The sequence below is a fragment of the Leuciscus leuciscus genome (assembly GCF_965113295.1).
Source record: "Leuciscus leuciscus genome assembly, chromosome: 22".
Lineage (NCBI taxonomy): Eukaryota > Metazoa > Chordata > Actinopteri > Cypriniformes > Leuciscidae > Leuciscus > Leuciscus leuciscus.
Genome location: NC_138746.1, coordinates 20187660 through 20211021, shown reverse-complemented (window position 1 = coordinate 20211021; position 23362 = coordinate 20187660). Strand labels below are relative to the sequence as shown.

At 35.7% G+C, this 23362-nt stretch overlaps 1 protein-coding gene across 2 annotated transcripts in view; it reads right to left on the bottom strand.

Moving 5' to 3' along the window:
- tasp1 (taspase, threonine aspartase, 1) overlaps nucleotides 1-20613 on the bottom strand; it is a 39005-nt gene extending 18392 nt beyond the window's left edge. Inside the window, exons 1-11 of one of the 2 annotated variants that reach the window (XM_082154294.1) lie at nucleotides 20445-20613; nucleotides 19919-20112; nucleotides 18644-18711; nucleotides 17856-17924; nucleotides 15054-15174; nucleotides 14409-14493; nucleotides 13410-13489; nucleotides 11018-11109; nucleotides 7371-7400; nucleotides 6319-6489; nucleotides 5557-5635 (exon numbers count right to left, since the gene is read on the bottom strand). In XM_082154294.1, the coding sequence (XP_082010420.1) occupies nucleotides 5557-5635; nucleotides 6319-6489; nucleotides 7371-7400; nucleotides 11018-11109; nucleotides 13410-13489; nucleotides 14409-14493; nucleotides 15054-15174; nucleotides 17856-17924; nucleotides 18644-18711; nucleotides 19919-20042 (919 nt within the window). In that variant the 5' untranslated portion in view covers nucleotides 20043-20112; nucleotides 20445-20613. The remainder of the gene's footprint in view (nucleotides 1-5556; nucleotides 5636-6318; nucleotides 6490-7370; nucleotides 7401-11017; nucleotides 11110-13409; nucleotides 13490-14408; nucleotides 14494-15053; nucleotides 15175-17855; nucleotides 17925-18643; nucleotides 18712-19918; nucleotides 20113-20444) is intronic. The other variant, XM_082154295.1, reaches the window with a different exon arrangement.
- Between the last annotated feature and the right edge of the window lie 2749 nt (nucleotides 20614-23362).

Sequence of the window (23362 nt, the reverse complement as noted above, 5' to 3'; positions counted from 1 at the left end):
TATCCAATTGTGCCCAGAGGCATTTGAGCGACGTCCGTTCTTGACGCCCCTTTGGAAATGAGTTATTAATGAAGCTTTGCCAGACCATAACTAAGTTACTACTGAGAATGGTCTGGTTTTAACCAGGCTAGGGCTGCCCCCTAATAGTCAAATGAATATTAGTCAACGAGAAGAGGCTTAGTGAACCAAATTTTAATGAGTCGGTTATAAAAGAAAAACTCCACATGAATTGGCATGACGAACAGACTGTTAACATGGCTGGTCTATGTGGTAATTATGTCAAGCAAGAAATCCAAAAGTTCACCTATCATTCATCGACCTCAAACATGGCTTATCACTTGAAACATGCAAGTAGTAGCCTAACGTCAGCCACTTTACATGGTCACTCGCTCAAACGTTAAAGCTTTATCCGTGCACTTGAGCGCTTAATTCATATTTTAAATGCTCATTATTACGGTTTAGTTTTCTCCATAATGTAGAACCAATGGTACATATCATATTCTTTCTCAGCCATGAAACAAACCATTTTCCGATGCCACTTCCCAACCCCAAGTATATATTTAAGTTTACGTCATTATGCGTCAGGAAGCTCACGCTCCAGACTGCCAAGAACGCACTCAGAACTGTTTGCTGACGCTGTGGATTACAGATAATAATGTTGTAAATAATGTTCAGTTTCTTGCACAGACCGATCGTTTCGCTTCATAAGACCTCAACGAATCGTCAGGAGCCACTGATATTCATTTTGTTTTGCCTGTATATGTTTGTTTTTTTCTCACAAAGTGACTTTAGCCATTGACTTGCATTATATGAATCACCAAGGACTTTACATTTACATTTTACATTTTTGGGTGAACTGTCCTTTTAATGCATCCTTGCTGAATAAAACCGTACTGACCTCAACATTTTTAATGGTAGTAGATACATTTGTATGGCGTATATACAATACGCCAGTTATAGTTCATCAGTAAACGGATTTGGCAGACTAATAAAAAAAAGAGTTCAGTTTGTGAATCATCTTTAACAATCTTAAACAAGTTGTGAATCGGACACTGGTAACAAGAAACAAGGTTAAGAAACCAATACCTGTAAGACTGGCTTTGAAAAAATCAATTAAACAATGAAATTAAATGCACTTCAGATGTCGTAAAGGACATTCTGAAATAAAATAGGTTTTTATTTTTATATAAATGATATTAACATAAAATAATATAATACATAAACATCTAAAACATTATTGTATATAATATACAATGTGTGTGTGTGTGTGTGTGTGTGTGTGTGTGTGTGTGTGTGTGTGTGTGTGTGTGTGTGTGTGTGTGTGTGTGTGTGTGTGTGTGTGTGTGTGTGTGTGTGTGTGTGTGTGTGTGTTTTAATACATTTTTAAATGTATTATATTTGTTTGGCAAGTCAGCTGTCCCCACAGGAACTAAGTTAAAAGAACATGTAAAATCTAAAAATAGTCAATCTCACTGTCAAGACACTAAAGACTGTCATAGTCATTTGCCTTTCAAAGGCAAACGTGTACAGCAGCCAGTTTTCAAAAGGGAGGGAGTGTAAAGAAATGCCTTAAACACAAAATGTCTGGAAGCCTCTCAAGCCTAAGAAACCATAAAGCCTTAAGAAAATAGCCGTGTTGTTTCTGTAAACACAAACGTGGGCCCCGTAAAATATCAGGTAACTACAACAAAACTCTGTGCGGGTTTGTTGCCATGACAATTAGATGCTAATTTCTTTTCTTTTCTTCTTTTTTGTTGTTTTAACAAAAGAATGAACAAACGACTGGCTCCACCGTTGGCTCACTATTTTCAAGTTACCGTAAACCCTCTCATTCTCTCTTGAGAAATGGATGTTACTGGCAACAATATCACAAGTTAACAGTTAATTTAACAAGCAAACAGTGCCATGATAGTGCAAACTCAATTTCCAGTGGAAAGTAAATAAAACACAACAAACCAGAGATGGCATAAAACGGGCAAACGTGGCAAAAGGAATCAACACTGACTTGCCTTTCACCTTCAGCGAAACCACAGCGAGCGCTGCTGAGACTAACAGGGTTGACCTGGGAGAAAACGAGCTCTTTGTGTCAGTATGAAGCCAGAATGATTGTTTTTCTCCTCCTTTTGATAGGAACGCCTTTTAAGTTGGGAAATGAAAAGCAGGTGCACCGCTGGAGCGCACACTCAAACGGCCTGTCCTCACCGCCATGAGTTTTCAATTTTGAGGAGGATGAAAGAGAAATGCATGCTGAAACAGCCATGGGGGGAGAAGGTGATAAAATGTGTGATTCTGCTTTTGTTTTCAGAATGGCGGACGATCAAAAACAAAGAGGCACAAACCACAATGTAAGTTCCGTGCCTGTTGCACATGAGTTTGTGTGATTATAAAGTAAAAATGTCAACAGGGAGCACACGTGTAAAACAGTGCTCGTAATATTTCAGACCTGTTGAATCAAGCAATCGGGGATATCTCACAAAACCTATCAAGAACATGTCTGAGTAAGATTTCCCATCTAAATCAAAACAAAAAAAATAGAAATTGCAAAGGCCTATTGCATAATGAAAAAAGCCTGTTTTAATACCATTAAGATTTGTTCCATAAAGGTTTCATTTTCATTACAAAAGCTTTCCAACTTAATTCTCATTACATCATAAAAAAAAAAAAAACTTTATTTAATTTTTGTTGTATGTATATGTATATATGTGTATGTGTGTGTATATATACAGTATATACAGTATATATATATATATATATATATATATATAAAAATTTTGAACTGAAGGTACCAATGGTGAGATGAAGAGAAAAAAACACACACACACAGACACACACACACACACACAGAGCAAAATCTCTCAAAAAGCCTGTGTGGCGAACACCACCACCAATTTTTTCTTTTTTTGGTTAACCAGAGGAAATCATACACGCTGCACCCCTGTGCAACATGACAAGCTTGAATGAATCCCAGTCTCTCTGCAATGGGCCAGGTGTGTGTTCACTGCAGGGCTCAGGCCAGGCCAAAGGTGCTTTCACACAAGGGTGCCGCAGAACAAAGGATGAAGGAAAAGAAAAGAAATATGGCCTTCATCTTAATTTAACACTCTTTGGAAGTTGTGTAAGTGATTATGGCATGGGGAAGCATATTAACAGAGGCTACAGTTCGACATTTCAAAGCCAAGTAGAGCTTTTTACAAGGTGTCTGGTTGTTAAAGCAATGTCACTGCCTCGTGAAATATTATAATAAAGTTACAGGTGCAGTTATGCACCATGTCGTGGTTGTTAAAGTATGTGCAAATTTACTGCACGGATAGGGGAGATGGGATAAATTAAACGATTAATAAATGTAACATCAACGTAATGCACAATGCACTCACTATGGCCATATCAGTTAAAGCAAATCTTCCTTCATCACCCTTAACGTTCACTCCTTCCCAATCAGTAAAGAAGCCAAAGCATGTCTGACCGAATCTTGCCATTAGTTGCTAAGAGGATATTCATACCCAAAAAGCATATACTGTACATACATGAAAGGAAGTGATGTGTTGTGATGCGACGTATACACCCAAAAAGAGATTTCATCTTTTCTTTTATCTTGACCTGAAGAGAATAGCTCCAATAGCATCCATTCAAACATAATCGTCTTGTCCTCGTCCACGTCTACCCATGAACAATCTGTCTTTCATCATTACTGCTTTAAGAAATCCAGACATCCTCTATGGGCACAATGGACTTGCTTGTATGTGTTGTATGGAGATGTGAATCATGTCTGTAGACTATTGACTTGGGCACAAGCAATATAAGGAATAAAAGCTTGTTTTATTCATGTGACAGAAAGCATTAGTTTAAAACGTGAAGTGTACGGCCTCGGGCCCCGCTCACGGCAGGAATCCCAAGTAAAGCAGAAATTTTTGCTCTTGAAATATGTCCCTGCTAAGCAGTGGTGGTCGAAGTACACATACCATGTACTTGAGTTAAAGTAAAGATACTCAAGGTCAAATATTACTCAAGTAAAAGTAGAAGTGCTGCCTTTAAACATTCACTTGAGTAAAAGTACAAAAGTATTTGCCTTCAAATGTACTTAAGTATCCAAGTACTATGATTTTTTTATGGCTATAATGTCCTATTATAATTTTTGTCACAAGACTCTTGCTTAACTCAGTCTACGTGAAGACTCTAATGTCACTCTTGGCACATCAATCTATTAATAAAATGACATTAATTAGTCATATATATATATATATATATATATATATATATATATATATTTGAATTGAATAAATTTTTTGTGTGTTTAATTTTTGACGGAAGGGGACTGTTCCCATAAGGTATAATACATTTACAGTATTTACTGTACATATTTTTCACGAGCGTCTATGGTCATAATTATAAACATCCTAATGTTATGATACATTCACAATCACATAAACCTGCACAATGCCATTGAATATATATATATACACACTACTACATTATGGGAGCAGCCAATTTCCCTACAAAATTAAACACCAAAACGTATTAATGCAGTGTTTCTGCTACTCCTCAGAAAAAAAAAAAGCTATTATATGCAAGTAATTTTAGAGTCAAGGTAATAAGCAATGTTCATTATGCGTCAGTATTTACCGATAATTGCTGCAATAATAGCTGCTGCTCTCTGCCCCGCTTAAAATCATTGGCAACACAAATTGTTTGGAACTATTGAGAGCTACACGAATCACGTGACCGTGCGGCGGCGAGATCACAGTTGGCTTGTTCGACTTGAAACGGCACACTGCACAGACCAATCGGTGAATGACATTAAAATACCGCGAGAGCGATTAGAGAGTAGACGGCTCTGTATGCTTTTCAATCGCTCTCGCGATTTCGCTCTATACTTTGATGTCATAAACTGATCGGTCTGTGCAGCGCCGGTTCAAGTCGAACGAGCCGTGTGTGTCGCAACCTCTTATATACTGTCTATGGTCGCAACTCTCATATTTAACGGCTCTGGTTTGCGCTAGTAGATACCGCCAAGGCAAGTTCAAAACAAAGCGCGCACGTTGTAGGCTACTGTGATAGGTGGCTCGTTTGACCAGTTAAGTTTTTATCTACTCATAAATAAAAAGGAACGACTGATTTTGAAAATGTAGTAGAGTAAAAAGTAAGATATTTGACTTTGAAATGTAGTGGAGTTAAAGTAAAAGTCTTCCCAAATTTAAATACTTCAGTAAAGTACAGATACGCAAAAAAGCTACTTAAGTACAGTAACGAATTACATTTACTTCGTTACTGTCCACACCACTGCTGCTAAGACACTGGCTAATGACAATAAGATGTTGGAGGGACGGATTGACATCCATATCAGGGCCAAAGAATGAACAGAAAATAACAAAAAGAGCTTGAATGATGTAGATTTTTTACTTCAAAGCAATAGAAATTAGACATTTTTATCGACTGTAACTGTGCACAAATTTCTTAAACAATAACTCAAAAGTGACCGACTGAACCTTTGCAAAACTTGTCAAAAAGCAGTGAATGTACAGCAATGTCACACTAATATGACTCCGGTGTGTTTGATACCTGAGGTACTCACAGCTGTAGAGTAAAGGCTGACGTCTCGAGCGTTTTCAGCCCAGCAGCCACACCCATAGTGAGCAGCCTGAGACACAGAAAGATATGAAGAAAAACATGTTGAAAAAGAACATGTCGGCTGCAGTTAAATAAAATAAATGAAAACATTTTATGATTACACACCTAACCTGTTTATAAAGCACTTATAACCTACACTGTAAAAAGATCTAATTTCAGTGCCAATATTTGCAACATATGATACTGTTCAAGTTTGGGGTCAGTAAGACTTTTTTTTTTTTTAAGAGAAAATACATTTTATTCAGCACAAATGCATTAAATTGATCAAAAGTGACAGTAAAGACTTTTACATTGTTACAAAAATACTATTCATATAGTATTACTAGTTCTTTCTATTAATCCAAAAATCCTGAAAAAAAAAAATTTGATACAAAAAAACATTTCTTAAAGCATAAAATCAGCATATTACAATATATGCTTATTTTAAATATAATATTTCACAATATTATTCTTTTTACTGTATGTTTGATCAAATAAATGCAGTCTTTAAGATCATGAGCAAACTTTTGACCGGTAATGTAATGATGCATCATGATGTGCTAAAAAATTGTGCTCAGTGTGGATATGCCTTAATTATGAAAAGTCCCCTACAAATAAAGAGCTTAAAATATGCTACATCCCCGGAATACTATTTTATTTAAGCATTATGGTCAAATAGAATATGGTCAGACTCCGGAGAAAACCAAAGGTCACCTGTCCAACCCGACCCGGGTGTTTCATGGCCAGACCTCCGCTGGATACCGCAGCCGCCACATTCCCTTCCCGATCCACTACGACCGCACCAACTGTATCCAGACAGGCTGAGTTATTCTCCTCACCTTCCACCATGTCTCCTACTGGCTCCAAGCAGCCTAAATCGTTCTCCTGCGCACACAATTGCCATTCAATTCGAATTTCCTATCGCACACAGATAATAAACAGCACCATTCTGCTCATTTATACAGAGACATCAAAAATAAAATGTAAGTGTTAATGTATCTTCATGCTAAACCGTGGGCCAAAAAAGAGGAACAAAGAGGCTGTGGTTACGGCAACTTCAAAAAACGCACTTTCCAAAGCCCAGAATAATACTAGATTGAAACATACTGAACATTAGCTTCTCTTGTAATGTTTTTTTTCTTTCTTTCTTGTCTATGAAGTAGGCTTTCAGACCCAGCTGGCTACCATAACCAAACTTGAACTTTGTCAAACTGGGGTACTGAAATACACATAGCTATCTAGCTTGAGCAAATAAAGTCCAATTACATATCAGCATCTGAAAAATGATCCTCATGCTCTCATTTATAATGAGTAAAGTGGTCATTTTAAAGGACTGTTTTCATTTGCTGATTGCTGTGTACTTTGGAAAGAAAGTTGATGTGGACTGAAAGAGTCATGGAGCCGCTTGACAAATTGGCCGATCCTGGGAAACTGCGGAAGGGGACGTGATGACTTATAATTTATAATTTCATCTTCCCATGAACAGAGTGTCATTACTAGGCCATGGATCTTCAGTACTTTCTAAAATATGAGTGAACAGGCTAAAAAAGAATGTTATTATTATTGATCTCACAATCAGCGATAAATCTGACAGAATCAGCTTCAGAACAGCATCTGCTCTCACAGACCTTTCCAAAGAGGAGCATCAATTTTTCTCTCCTTAATGGGTAGCTGTTTGTATAACCTTTATGTCTTAAAAAAATATTCTCTCTATCTCGGTGTCATAAAAGCAAGTCGGTAAAAAATATTTAAATCAATCAACTTACTTCAATCAACTTAATGTTTCCAATCTTTTTCTGTAAAAAAACAAAACAAAAAAAATGGTTTTCATGGTTTTTAATACTTTTTAAAGTATTGTTTAATACACAACTGTGGGAAACCTTCCATTCTAAAGTCATATTTCTATAAAGCACAAGTGCACCCACTCACTCACATAAAAGAAGTTACTTAGAGAAACATCTTAATTCTGAGAAGTATGCATTAAATTTGAGCGAGAACCCCTAGACCCCAGGCCATCCATGCCATACAAATGCATTACATCCCCAGTAAAACAATAAATATGGCACTTATAAAATCAAACAAACCACAGGCCACTTGAGAGGAGACTGGGAGATGTGTTGTTATCTTAATGACCATTTAATGCATAGCTTTGGAGAAAAGTTTTAACTGAACTGAACTGAAGAAAGACCATGTGGCATCCCAGAGGTACAGTTCATTCATGCAGAAAAAGCCAACAGCGATCACTCACTTCAAACTGATGCTATCTTTAAAACAAACCGTACAAGGTTCGAACTCCGAACACAAATACCACATATACCGAACCAAGTTAGACTGCGACGTATTTGTCTTTCCTGTCAAATAACATTTCGCCCACATTCAGACACTGTAATTTGCAACTAATGACCCAGGAGTGACCCATGTTTCGCTTTCTCATTGGGACCACACAAGCGTCACATCACGGATGGATCTGTGCTGGAAGCCATTTTCCCTCGACACCTGCATTCCATGTGTACCTGTCAAATCACTTCCTTGAAAATTCCCCAAAAAAGTAGGAGAGATGCTAACATGTTCAAGCACATTACGGGAAATAATTCGGTGAAATAACTTCAAGATGTTGGCGTGGGAAATTGGGCAGCAGGGTGGTGCTGAAGCACGAATGTCTCATAGGCCTCAGTCACAAACACATAAATTGATTGATTTTTGTTCCTTAAAAATAAGGCCTAAATGGTCCACAAAATAAATCATGCATTTGAAACTGCTCTGACGTAAATGGGTAAAAAGAAGTGAACATTTTCATGTCTACCTGGTGAACTCATGCTTTTCAGGTCAGTGACAAGAAGCTACAAAAGAGCATCAGAGAACTGTGTCACCCAAGTTAAATTCCTTGTGTGCAGTGCCATGTCAGCAGTGCAGTAAGTATCCGTATGTGTGTTTCCTGTGATTGTGAGTAATTGAGGTCTCCACACCCCCCTTTAAGGTAGTCATTACCCAATGGGTTTCCTCCTCTGGGTATATGTGGTGGTTTTGAATTAGAGGACTGAACAGATGCAGATCCTGTTATCAGTCGAGTAATAATGTCAGAGCAAATGCATCCGCTGCACTGTGTTTAGGCCTAATTAAATGTGTTGCACTGAATGGGAGGGTGGAAACCTATAGATCATGGAGCATTTATAGGAGAAACTTGCATATTTAGTTCAGTCTTTTTTAAATCAGAGTTTAAAGAGCGCATGTGTCAAAAATCAAGAGCATATCCTGAATGTTAAAGTGTTCCCTTTTATTAAAAAAAAACTAAAAAAAAGACACTCCTAAAATCGAGTCTGATCCAGACCGACAAAGGACATGACATTTTGATGGCAGCTTGGTTTCTAATTCTGAAGGCTGGGTAGCCCCGCCCATACTTAAATGTCATTGGTCCTCTCCATATAACTGTAAATTAAATATAACATATGGACGTGATTGATTCATGTCATGCAGAGGTTTTGCATTCAGTGAGAAGAGAAAAATGCTACCTGATTTAAAATCACTGTTAAACTCAGGGTCCAAAATTTATATTTTTGTCCATATGACAATTGCATTATTTATTCCAGGTACATATAATTATTAAATTAACATAGTATATAAATAATAATATTTTTATATAATAATAATAATAAAAAATAGCAACAATGAATATAATAGCATTTACTTGTTAATATAATAATTCAATTAAATATATTGATAATTAAAAGGTATAATATATTTTGGTTAATAATAATAATAATAATAATAAATTTATGATTATATTATTTACAGTTGAATCATTATCAAAATTATTCAACCCCCATTGCTAATCAGGTTCATTGGCAACTTTGACAGACTTTCAACTGTTTGCAATGAACAAATCAAACAAAAGTAATTGAAATAGCTCAACACGACAAATATTTCAAGTGGTTTCCCCAAATTCAACTGAAAATGAAACTTTTAAAGACTTCTGCAGTCTCAAAATTATTCAACCCCTTCATGGCATGCATCTTTAGTACTTAGTAGAACATCATTTTGCTGTTATGACCTGCTGCAAACGAGATGTATAACCAGACACCAGCTTCTGGCAGCGTTTCTGAGGAATCTTAGCCTGTTACTCATGAGCAATGGCCTCCTGTTCAGGAATAGTGTTGGGCTTGCATGCTGTTGCAACAGCCGCCTTCAAATTCCCACCAGAGATTTTCTATGGGGTTCAATTCAGGTGACTGGGATGGCCACTGTAGAATCTTCAAGGACTTCTTCTGCAACCAAGACTTGGTGGAATTTGAGGTATGCTTGGGATCCTTGTCCTGTTGAAAGGTCCAATGACACCCAAGCTTTAGCTTCCTCACTGTCGGCACAATGTTTTCTCCTAGGATTTCCTGATATGCAAAAATGAATCCATCTTGCCTTCCACATACTGCAGGTTTCCAGTGCCAGAGGATGCAAAGCAGCCCCAGAGCATTACCGAGTCACCAACATGCTTAACTGTAGACAGTGTTCTTTTCAGCACGATTTATTCTTCCTCCTCCAGAAATACCACTGATCTGTAGGGCTGAAAAGTTTTGTTTCATCGCTCCACAGAACAGAATCCGAAAACGTCTGTGGCTTATTTATATGATTTTGGGTCAGTAGTGGTGTACGTCTTAGAGTTCTGGCATGGAAACAGCATGCGTTTAGTATGCGCCTTTAGTATGCCACCGTTCCTTTAACTTTGAACTTGCAAACTATGCTTTCAAATGGGTAACTTTGAACTTGCAAACTATGCTTTCAAATGGTGTCTCCATGCACATTTAGTGCCTTCGATATCTTTTTGTATCCTGTTCATTGTTTGTGAAGAGCGATGATATCTTTTCAACTTTTTGGACCATTCTTTTGACTTGTGCCATATTTCTAACATGCAGTCAAACGCGACACTCAACAAACCTAGCCAGTTCAAATATTTCATGTGTTCTAGCTCAAGTACACCTGGTGCAACTAATGAAGCCCTTCATTAGTTGCATCAGGTGTGCTTGAGACAACACCTGTTTTGCAGATTTGTGCTTTTGTGAGGGATTCTATTCAGGGGGCTGAATAATTTTGAGACCGTGGAAGTCATTAAATTTGCATTTTCAGTTGAATTTGGGGAAACCACTTGAAACATTTGTTGTGTTGAGCTATTTTAATAACTTTTTTTTATTTGTTCATTGCAAACAGCTGAAAGTCTGTACATTTTGCCAATAAAACTGATTTGTAATGGGGGTTGAATAATTTAGATTACAACTGAATCATTATTTATTATTATTAATTTTATAAATAGTTTGGTGTTGAACATGTATAAATTTTAGACCCTGGTTGGATGGGATGTCATTGTATGTATAACATGAGCACAAAAATTTGAGAAGTGACTTAATCATTTTGCATGTTCACTCACGTGTCCACACGATTGTCTTCTCCTCTTTGTCTCAACCTGCTCTGCCAGCTCCATCTTCCTCTTGTTCCTCTTGTAGCCTGACAAACTGAACTCTGTTGAGTGTTGAAAAAGGCATGACAGTCAATAATAGATTTTACTCCACTGCTTTGACTTCCAATCCAAAAAAACTTTGTCTGTGTTATGAGTCATGAGACCTACGAAATGCTGACAAATGTTTTGCTCCTGTGGCCTTATTGCTTAGATTATTAGTATTATTATTCATGATTATATATTGCAGCAAGGGTGTGTGTTTGGCGGGGGAGCCTTTACTCTCACAATAAATCAGTCTATTGGTGGAAATGTGGTTGAAACCTTCAAAGTCTCCCTAAATAATGGGACATGTGTTGGAATGAGGTCATGGATTTGGCATCAGATCATTTCCAACACTGACAACACACACTCTATCGCTGTCTGACACACACTGGGAGTCGGCATGGGGCCCTCTATTAAAGTATAGAAGCCATTGTTTACCAAATAATGCATTCCACTCTGTGAAAATCTCTTAATCAAAGAAAATTAATCAATGAAATGGGCACAATTAAGTCATTTTGCAGAACTGGATGGAATGCAATTAGGGCTGGTAAAAATAACACTTGAGTAAATGGCTTAAAAATACTCCAACAGATGAGATCACATGTCATCTTGCCAATCATTATTCAATGAAATTATTACATGCAACTGTCAAGACTTACAACTGAGGGATTGTTGTGGTTTTGGTAAAAACATCAACATATAACAGATTCCACATATAGTTAAAACTGTAACCTGTGGGAATTCAGTTTAAGGACAATATAAGAACTGGATTCCCTGAAAGAAATGCGTTCAAGGCACTGCTAAAATAAAATGCTGCATCAGAGCCACTTCAGTGGAAGGTGTTTGCGGTCGGTTTCACTCAATAATCAACATGTAGCTAAATGGTTAAATATATACAATAAACAATCACAATTCAGCATCCAAACTAGAGTCTGAAAGAAGACTAAAAGCACGTGAGCATGCAAATTTTACGATTACATTATTGCTGCCAGTAACAACTGTATACTGAACAATTACATCAATGGTAAACTTTTAAACTTTATTCTTATACTTTAAGTATAAGTATAAAATGAAAACAAAACCAAAATAGATAGTATACAATTAAAAGTTCCGGGCTGAAGTGCAGAAGTGTAAAAGTTTAGGGGTTTAGAAAAACTCAAACAGAATGTTTCAGGAATATCAATACAGTTCTGTGACTTCAAAGGTAACTTAAAATCACACCTAATGAACCGAAATGAAAATTCTGGACTGAAACCGAAAATTTCAGGATACACTTGGCCGAAAACCAAAACCAAAAAAGCTTTTTAAAAATTATAGATTTTTTATTTTAAATTAGCTTTTTTTATTTATTATAATTGACGTTGATGAAATTCAATCATTTTAATTATACTGGACTTAAAAAATACAAGCCAATCAAATAAAATAACCACACTTTTATTGAAAGTAAAACTAAAATTGGACAGAAAATATTTTATGATTAAATATTATGCAGTTCTATGCAACAGATTCAGATTTAACAGATTCGACGGCCGATAATTAGAAGATTCTGTTCTACGTAACTACTGTCCTCCTGAAGAAATCAAAAGTTTCAGTCAATATCTGGAAATACATTACAACAATAACATTTTATTTTATAGTTGACATTTGTATAAAAATAGCGATGTCAAGCACCCTTCGCTTTCATTTTTAGCATTATGTGAAACTAGCAGAAAGTCTCACACACTAGCAAATGTCTCACTGGCATAAAAAAACAAACTCCATGGTATAAACAAATTTCTTGTATAATAATATATTAATATAATGAATTATTGAGAACAATACTGGTTAAAGGAAAAGAGAAAGCACAAATAATAGTCATTGTGAAAGTGTTGTGTAACAGGTTAAAACTCCACCGCAGGCCTCAAACAAAACCTCACTGCATTATGAGAGAATAAAACCGCAAACACTTCTATTAAAGTTATCTGGATGCCAGTCACACCTTACAGATCCAAAGAGAGCGGGGGGAATCTTGTTGCTTACACAATACCTTTCAATTCATTTAAAAACAGCCTCTACTGTGCTTCTTTACTGAAAATATATGAGCCTTTTAACATCTTTACCTCCTGTTTTCTCCTAATTATGGAAAATAATGGTATTTAAACTCACTTTCCAATTTCTACATTTACTTTTTAGCTTCTTTCACCAATAAGAGTGATTAAGTTGTTCACAATATTCAGTAATCCAAAGAGCGTCCTAATATGTATTATTAATACATACAAATCTAATAAAAAGACTGCAGTCAAAGCAGCTGAAAGAAGAGTGTGGGTGGTCTGACACTCACTGGTGGTCATCTTCTCTGTAGAGCATGCTGGGATCCCATGGCTGATGGCCCACTGTTCTGCTCCTTTGCCCACTAAAAAACTGACAAAGTAGAGATGTGATTTACATAAAAGGAGCAATTTCATCACACTACAAAACGTTCTACTTCTATACTGGAGGTTTCCTGTTTTGGTTTTGAACTCAGCAAAAGATAAGTTAGATCGGCTGCATTTACTTGATCCAAAATACAGCAAAAACAATAATATTGTGAAATATTTTTTACAATTTAAAATAACTTTCTGTTTGAATATATCTTAAAATGCAATTTATTCCTGTGATGGCAAAGCTGAATTTTCAGCATCATTAGTCCAGTCACATGATCCTTCAGAAATCATTCTAATATGCTGATTTGGTGCTCAAGAAATGTATTATACAAGAAAGTTTATTATTATTATCAATGTTGAAAACAGTTGTGTACTTTTCCCCCCCAGGATTCTTTGATGAATAGAAAGTTCAAAAGAACAGCATTTATCTGAAAAAGAAAGCTTTTGTAACATATATAAATGTCTTTACTGTCACTTTTGATCAATTTAATGCATCCTTACTGAATAATATATTTTTAAAAACCTAGCCAATATGAAAATGTTTGTTTGAAAAGTGTTTGTGTTATCTTAAAATAAACGCAACTTGGTGTGATACTTAGTTATCAAAGGAATCTGGCACAAGTAAATACTTTTTGGGGCCACTGCGATCTACAGAATATGTCTTAATCTATGACTGGCACCTATTTCCTATAGCTAAGAAAATACACTATATTGTCACAACAACATAAATGCATTTAGTCCAAGCATGTTTTGTCTTGCTCAAAGTTAGTACTTGTTTGTATATTCTGTGCATACTGCGATTGAAATGCTGCTGTTTTACACTAAAATATTTGCCCTGAGGCATCAATGGAGTATGTCAGTCTGTGTATATGTCTAAGTTGATAGCCAGAAAGCCAACATCAGAGAGCTTGGCTCACCAGGGAGGGATCCTGCCAGCTGATAGCTTCCCCTTCTGAGTTTCACTTAATAATCTTCTGGCTACCAGCACTGGGTTCTTGATTCCTGATAGAAAGAGCAGCATTAGTATCACTTTTGCTCAAGATAGCTTTAAATATGATAGATGAAACCTGCATTTGGCTTCCTCAAGCACTTTTGTTGAAGAATTGTTTGGAGTTCATTGCACCCAAAAAAAAAAGAAGAAGAAAAATAACACCATGTTTCACTAATATCAGTGTTGAACTAAATAAACTTCCTTTATATTGTATGTGGATTAGCAGAATATTTCAAGACACTGCATGTCAAATCAAGTTTTTCTAGTTTTAACCAACATGGCAACAGGTTGATGAGGTCAAATCGGTCCTGTTGTGTGCTTCAATTAGTTTCCAGTGAAAATAAGTAGCGTATATGTATAATTATGTATAACATTTACATTTATTTTCTAAATAAACAAATGAAAAAAAACATATTTTAGTCTTGCATTTTAGCATTCTTGCACGCACAAAATGCAATTAGCCACTTTCCTATAAAGGGCTAAGGAGGTTGCAAGTTGCCCTTTATTTGATTTGCTTGAAATTCAAATAGCACCTTTAATCACATGACAAAAAGCTCAAACCAGCACCCACCACTCAAGGCTCCAACAGCTCCATAGTTTAAGGACTTCCCATCCATGATGCTGGCATCACACTCAATCTCACCCGAGAGGTTCAGGTTGGAACCGGTGCCCGCATTGGTGAACGGGGAGTCCTAAAAATAAACAACAACCTCAAAGTTAATTTCTTTCTCTTCTAAAATAATAAGAAACAAGCAGTGGTGGACAGTAACGAAGTATTTCTACTTTATTAACATACTTAAGTACATTTATTAAGTATCTGTAGTTTATCTGAGTATTTTTATTAAGGGAAACTTTTACTTCCATTATGCTACATTCCTATGCATAATATAGTACTTCTTAATACGCTCCAAGTCATGAAAACATGTCGTCCTCGTTATTTTGAAGTGAAGTTCATTTTATGTATAATTCTGTTAAAAATTGTTTTGGTTGTTAACACCCCAGTTTGGTTGACCATGTGGTCCATATAAATCATGTGACTTCTTAAGATGGCTCCTGGTTAAAGGAGTAGTTCACTTTCAAATGAAAATTAGCCCATGATTTACTCATCCTCAAGCCATCCTAGGTGTATATGATTTTCTTCTTTCAGACGAATACAATCGGAGTTATATAAAACAATATCCTGGCTCTTCCAAGTTTTATAATGGCAGTGGATGGCAACCAACAGATTGAAGCTCAAAAACGTGCATCCATCCGTCATAAATGAACTCCAAGCGGCTCCAGGGGGTTAATAAAGGCCTTCTGAAGCAAAACGATGAGTTTGTGTAAAAAAAAAAACTTTATAAAGTAAAATAACTAGCTGCCAAACTAACATACGGATTCCACTTAAGTGTTAAGCGCAACTTATGCGAGTAATGCAACGTACTGCTGATATTTCCACTACGCCCTGACGCACTACACTACTTCTGACGTCATGAGTTGCGTAAGTTGCGCATTAGGGGCAAGTAGACTGCGTATGTTTGTTTGGCTGGAAGCTAGAACTTTACTTTGTAACGTGTTAAATATGAATATTTTTCTTACATTTATTAACCCCCTGGAGCCGTTTGGAGTTTGTTTATGACGGATGGATGCACGTTTCTGAGCTTCATTCTGTTGGTTGCAATCCACTGCCATTATAAAACTTGGAAGAGCCAGGATATTTTTTAATATAACTCTGATTGTATTCGTCTGAAAGAAGAAAGTCATATACACCTAGGATTGCTTGAGGGTGAGTAAATCATGGGCTAATTTTCATTTTAAAGTGAACTACTCCTTTAAGCATTGTCAAATTGGCATTGAGAAAGGTCAGATGTGACCGAAACATTTACCATTAAAAAAGTGGTTTTATCTCGCAAATCTTGTACTTCTCTTCATTGATGGAGTATGCAGGCTTTTTAAAATCATTTCCCTAGGATTTATTATTGTAAAGGAAAAAGGTCATGACTGTCAGTTGTTTGTGAACTATATCTGCTGTAAAGGGGTGAGCTGTTTAAGCATGAAATACTTGAATGTGGACATGCAAATTAATTTTGTACTGTATGTTTATATTTGTCAACCCGCATTCAGTTTTCCTCATTTTTCTATATAATATATGGCATATTTTGTTATTTTTACTTGTTTGCACACTTGCATTATCAGTAATTATCAGAGTAGTTATCAGTGTTATGACAAGTTTTGGTAATAAAATGTTTTTTTATTTGCAGACCAATACACATTTTCTACATAATACTGACCTTATTGACTAGTGCTGGCTACTTTATAACAATTCATAATAACTCATAATAATGTCAGACTGAGCTGGAATTCACCTATCAGTACTTTTTACATTTAAAGTAAGTACATTACTCCAGTATATTAAAAATAAAATACTTTTACTCAAGTCAAATTGAAAAGGAGTACTTAATACTTTTGCTGGAGTAATATTTTATTAGGGTATCTGTACTTTTACTCAAGTACTTGATTTGTGTACTTCATCCACCACTGGAAACAATACACATAAAAATCCCTAAATTTGTCACATTTTAGTTTTAAAATTGTTTATGCTAAATGTTATATTTCCCTATCCCAGCTTAATATGCAGACACAACTATAAGTAAGTCATTCATAGGTTGCTGTCCCTGAAAACGCAGCGGCACTTTCAAAGCACTGCCCTGTTTGAGTGGTCTGACATGTCAACTAATGGCATGTTGGTGCCAAAAAACACTGAAGAAATTTGTGAAAATGTGTGTAGACTTTCTGTCTGTCATAGACCTTAGTCAGGGTAGACGGAATATTGAATTTTACGCAGATGGATAAAAGACTATGAGGATACACTTGCAGTCTTTACAATAGCATGCATTGTATAAAGGTAATAGATCAAGTAATTTTTACAATTCACACTTTTATAGGTTTTTTTTATATATACTTAAAGCTTTTTGGAAAGATATTTCTTCAGCTAAACAATTGTCATTGTTTTAAACAACAGTAGAATCCCTTCAGTGTTATTGCAAACAAACTAAAAAATGCTTTAGGTCACTGAAATAAAATATATAATTAGATGAAAATCTTAAATAAATTGGCTTGGCAACTAACGTTTGTTAGTTCTAAATTGGAATTAGAACTAAAACTACTAAAATGAAAATAAATTAAAGCTATAAAGAAATATTTTTTTAAATGAGTAATAATTACAAAAGCTAAAAGGAAAATAAAAGTGAAATTGTACAAATAAAAGCTTAAATATATATATATATATATATTATAGTTGAATTTGACTTGCTTGTCATCCCATTAATATCTGAAATGTTTACTATATATTTTCTATCCATTATCTTTGTGAGTTGTTGTGATCCACTATCACCTCTAGCTCTATTAGAGCTGCTGTCACTGCCTCCAGTGCCAATCCTCCAGCTCTGAGCCTGTCCACAGCCTGAAACACATTAAATCACAACTGATGACAGCAACCTAATGTCTGCCAGTGCCTAAAACCAACTCAGTGAGTGTTCTGCTCTACTTCGGGATTCTAGAGCTTTAAGCAGAAAAGATCACACTGAAATAATCTATACAAAACATAAAAAATGTGATAATCCAATACCAAGAGCTTAAAAAGCAAATAAAGCTGCAGTGTTTTCCACTTGACAAGCTTCAAGCAGAGAGCGTGGAATGGTATATTAAGCCGGGCAGCAGTTCGCGGGTCGCTGCTGGTGTCATGTTATCGACACATAACTCAAATTCCCTGGCACAGGTGTTTTACTCAAGCCTGATCCCTTCTTTTCATCCTTTTACACGGCACTCTGGACAGGGAAAAGCATTGCATTGCAACTTGCCAACCTATGCATTAATGTTCACTGATAAAACATCTATTACAGTTTTATCAGCATATCTTAGATTTTGTATATTGAATATATACAATGTAATAACATTTTGTAAATGTAAGCAAGAAGGAATTCCTCTTTGTGTTAAAAATGTTACACAATACGTATCAGAAATCATGCAAACTGAGCTGGGAATGAAAGTTGACTATATCACTGAACTGACATCTTGTTGACATGACCTCTGGCAGAGCTATCCAAAGGTTTCAGGGCACAGCAGAAATGCAGAAGTACATCAAGGCATCAAGTTTTGAATAAAGAATCACATGCAACTCACTCTCTGGCAAGCTCTCTTGCACACATGTTTGTATTCCTTGGCTTTGGATTCTGAATGATACCCTGCCCCTGTGGAGATAAAATCATCAAAAATAAGACAGACATTTCTTACAAGTGAGGTTCTTCAGCTGTTAACAGTTTGTAGTTGCTTGTCATATAGGTCTTGAGAATAAAGTAAGTTTCATACATGAAAAGTCTATAGGAACCTAAACATTAAAGGGATAGTTCACCCACATTTTTTTAATTGTGTCATCATTTACTCGCCCTCATGTTGTTCCAAACCTGTATGAGATTCTTTCTTCTGTTGAACACAAAAGATGATATTTTAATGAATATTGGTAATCAAACAGTTGATGGGCCCTATTGACTTCCATAGTAGGAAAAAAAAAATACTATGGAAGTCAATGGTTACAGAGAACTGTATGGTTACCAACATTCTTTAAAATATCTTCTTTTGTGTTCAACAGAAGAAAGAAACTCATACAGGTTTGAAACAACACGAGGGTGAGTAAATGACAAACCTTTCATTTTTAGGTGAACTATCTCTTTAAAGAAACCGTTTGCCAAAGTTTAATGCCCTTATTTAGTCACCTTCATGCCTATCCAAACCAATTTGTTATTTTTTCCATTGTTTTCCACACAATGTTCATAGAAACAATCTGTCAAGTTGTCGAAAAGACAAAAAACACAAAAAGTAGCATACACATAGTCCTTATATTTCAAGTCTTCAGAAGCTATACTAAATTTAAGACTGCTATCGACAGATACTATTCAAAACTCTCAAATCCCATTCACCAGCCATTGTTTCAAGAGCCATGCTGGTTTGAATATGCAGAATGGAGAATGACATTTGAGAGCAGCAGCAAAAGGGGAAATTATTATCAGTAAGTAATAACTTCAAATAATAGCCTGTTAGGCTTTTGTATGTCTTGAGAAGAAGTGGAATACAGTCATATTGACTTCTTTCATTGTGCTTATACAGTGTTTTTTGTCTCCTTTTGATGTTTAACAGACTAACCACTATGAAGTGTTATTAAATGGACATTTCTTTAAACCTTTCCTTTTGTGTTCCATGGACAAAAATAACAACATACTAGTTTGGAAAGACATAAGGGTGAGAAAATAATGACAATTTAAAAAAATTCAGGGACCTATACCTTTTAGGGAATCTTCACAATTACTCATTGCACATGTAACATCTAAATTTGTGCAGAAGCATGTTTATGCAGAAATGTCTTGAAGCGCAGTCTAAATTCGCAAAGGGACCCAAATTCACCTGCATGCACCAGCACAAACCCCATAGCTTCATGACCGGAGACGGTGCAGTTCAGTACAGACCCTGAATTGTTTAGTGGAGACACAGTCTCCTTGCAATCTGTCGAGTTTTCTAGTTTTTCCATGACCCGTAATTAATGTTGCTTGCATTTTGACCCATCATTCACTCAGAATTCCAATACAATTCTTCAAGTCCTGAAAGAAAAGAGAGTGAGATATCATACCTTCAGAATTCAACATATATATAAAGTAATATTGGCTATTACATTATATCTATATCTAATTCAGTTAAGTTAAGTTAGTAATAATGACATACACATTGACAATGTCAACATTGACTACTTTAATGCATCCCTTCAAATTTTCTTCATACTGAGGAACACAAACGAAATAACTTACTGTTTGCTCACAAATTTATATTACATTCACTCAGCTATGAATCTTTTTATATAACGTTACAGTACATCAACTACTGCTAATTTCAGTCCTACAAAACAGAATGAAAGAATGAAGACTGCAAAACTCACTCGCATGAAAACTTCAGGTGCATGACGGCAGAAGAGCGCCACAGTCATACGCATTATTCAGCGTCTCTACTAATATCACACACATACAGATTGCACTAAATTATGAGTGTAGTTTTATGTCTGCAGCATGATTGTGATGTGATGTGATGATGAGCGGCGCATGTGCTCTCGTCACACCAAAATACTTCCTGGTTCAGTGACACATGTGACCGTATGACTACAGCAGCGCCCCCCTGCGGCAGAGTCATCAACTGCGTTGCATCAAACAGAAAAAGGAACAAGGACAACACAGTTTTTACACAGAAAATGAAACTTTTTTGAGTATTTGTTTAACGTAAAGGTTACTTTAATTACTATAAGTATAATAATGTTTAACAAAATTATATAACATAATTGTATATCTGCTTGTGGAACTAGGGAATACAGTAGCCTATAGGAAATGTACTTTAAAGAGAAAATAGTACTACTTTTACGAAGCATATGTCATTTTATAGAGTGTGTTTAATCAGTTGATTATCTCAAACATTTATGTTGCTGCTCAAAATGTCTTCCATTATTATTGACACTGTATTTTAGTTGTCAACCAAGCCATTATAGTCTTAAAAAACAGTGCCTAGTCTATTAATGGTAAATATGTAAATAGATCAGTAGGAATTGCACGAACAAAATAATGGACTTTAAAAAAATCTGCAACTAAAATCATACCGCATATTAACTCTGCGCATAAATGTATTAAATATAATTGTCTGGTTTCAAATCAGAATGCAAAGAAAGATCAATAGAACACAGAACAGATTACATGGACATCCACATATCTGATGTGAGGATTTATGAGCACAGTTTGGTGTTATTTATTCTAAACAGATGCTCTTTCTGTCATGTCAAGTAAACCAGCATTGGCAGTGGAATTGAAAACTCTCCTCTTGGGACTATTTGCTTACATAAACGTCCTCTGACTGAAGTCAAGTGCGGATGACTCCACAGTTTGAAAAACAGACTTTTTAGAAAATCAAAAAATTATGCCAGTAAGAAGTTAATTAAAGGTTATTGTTGTTACTCCCATTGGTGCTCTGTGGAGAAGGGACAGCAGTCTATGAGGCACAACATCCAATTATTAGGTTTCAATATGGTTTCTTATTAAAAAGCCTTTCATTAAACAGATAAAATCACAATCGATGCATTAAATTGCGGCTAGAAGAGTGTGTCTCAAAGTGTGGATTGCAGTACTGTAATCTTATATCTTTAATTATAATCTCCATTTTAAAATTTGGTATCACATCAATCCATAAGTAGGTTTCATCTCTTGTAACATCCTAAAATCAACTAAAATACACAATTTAAATACACACAGAGAGAGAGAGAGAGAGAGAGAGAGAGAGAGAGAGAGAGAGAGAGAGAGAGAGCTGCTTGATTAACTGATTAATTGACACTAATATCCAATATTAATATGAGTGTATCATCCAGACTTTTACCACCTTTCTGTTCAGATTTAATTGTAGAATTCATTCTGTGATCAAGTTCTTACATCACACATCTTTTGTCAAAGCTAAAGCAAATATTCGGTTGTTATTATTTCCTTTCTGTAGTGTATTGTGATGGATTTCACTCTTGCTGTTTCTTTGTTCAGTGATATGGCGTTTATTGGTGCTGAGATAATTGTCTTTGCTCGGATGATTGTTCTTAATATATCAGCATTATAGACTTGTTTGCCATTCAGCTTTATGCTTCTTTTACAAGGCTGTCGGGAACACAATTGTCTAAAATACGTCATTTTACTGACTTAAAGAATGACAGTGCTTTACAAGTGATGAAACAAAACCAAGACTTAATAAATGTGTAACTCTGACACAATAATAACATCTAAAATGGTACAAAGTAGTTTAAATCAGCATATTCTTATGGCAACTCACAACTATTTTACGTTTTGGCAAATCTGTGGCTAATTCGTGTGAATTTGTATCTTATATGATCTGCTTATGCCCCACTGATGGCTAGGTTTAGGGATGGGGTTGGGGTGGACCTTCATACTTATGTTTCACGAGTTCCTTTGCCCATATAATCTTTAAGCTAATAAGGTTAAGCGTATTTGGCTTGCTGTCCACAGTAGAGGGGCTCGAGGAAGCAGCTTCAACTCGAGCTTAGATATACCCCCCAGTGGGACTACTAATGCTTGGATGATGAGTGGTAGCAAGATGACTAAATTATTTTGGTGGAGTTGGGGAGGTGGAGGGATGCCAAAACAGCTGATGCCGGGACAAGGTGAGCGGCTGCTTATATGCTCTGGCAGTTCATTGAAAGATTAGATGGGTTCGCTCCTCCTGAAATTACGTTGTGAACTTCACTTATTAATAATAATCAAGTTTCCATACAAATTCATACGAAATTGCCACCTTGTAACATAGTTACGTTTTCTCATGAGATTGATTCTCTCTTGTTTTCTACAAATGGATAATATATGATAATATACAGCAAAAATTATAAAATAATTTCAACCAAAATCAATATTACATGTCCATGTATGTATTTCATGAGTAGCTGTGCTAACATTTCTATTCATTTCTACATTTTTTAAATGAGTTCAGGTTGACCTTTACATTTGGAAACGATTGAAGTAATAGCACCACTCTCTAATGTTCAATATCTGGCTACCAAAGACTTTCTGCAAAAGTATCAGAACTGTTTTTTTAATTATAAAAATAATATTTAGAAACACGTATATTAACATACTTTCAATGCTTATAAGGGGAAGGGTTTCTACACATTCTTCCAAGTATTGCATCCAGATGGTTATACATTTGCCAGCTAACAAGTACTTTCTTTTAATCATCTGTTCTCTTAATGATATTTGAGTTGGCTAACACCCTAGTTCAATTAGTGCAGTAGTGTATATAAGGCTGGAGACTTAAATATTATGTTCA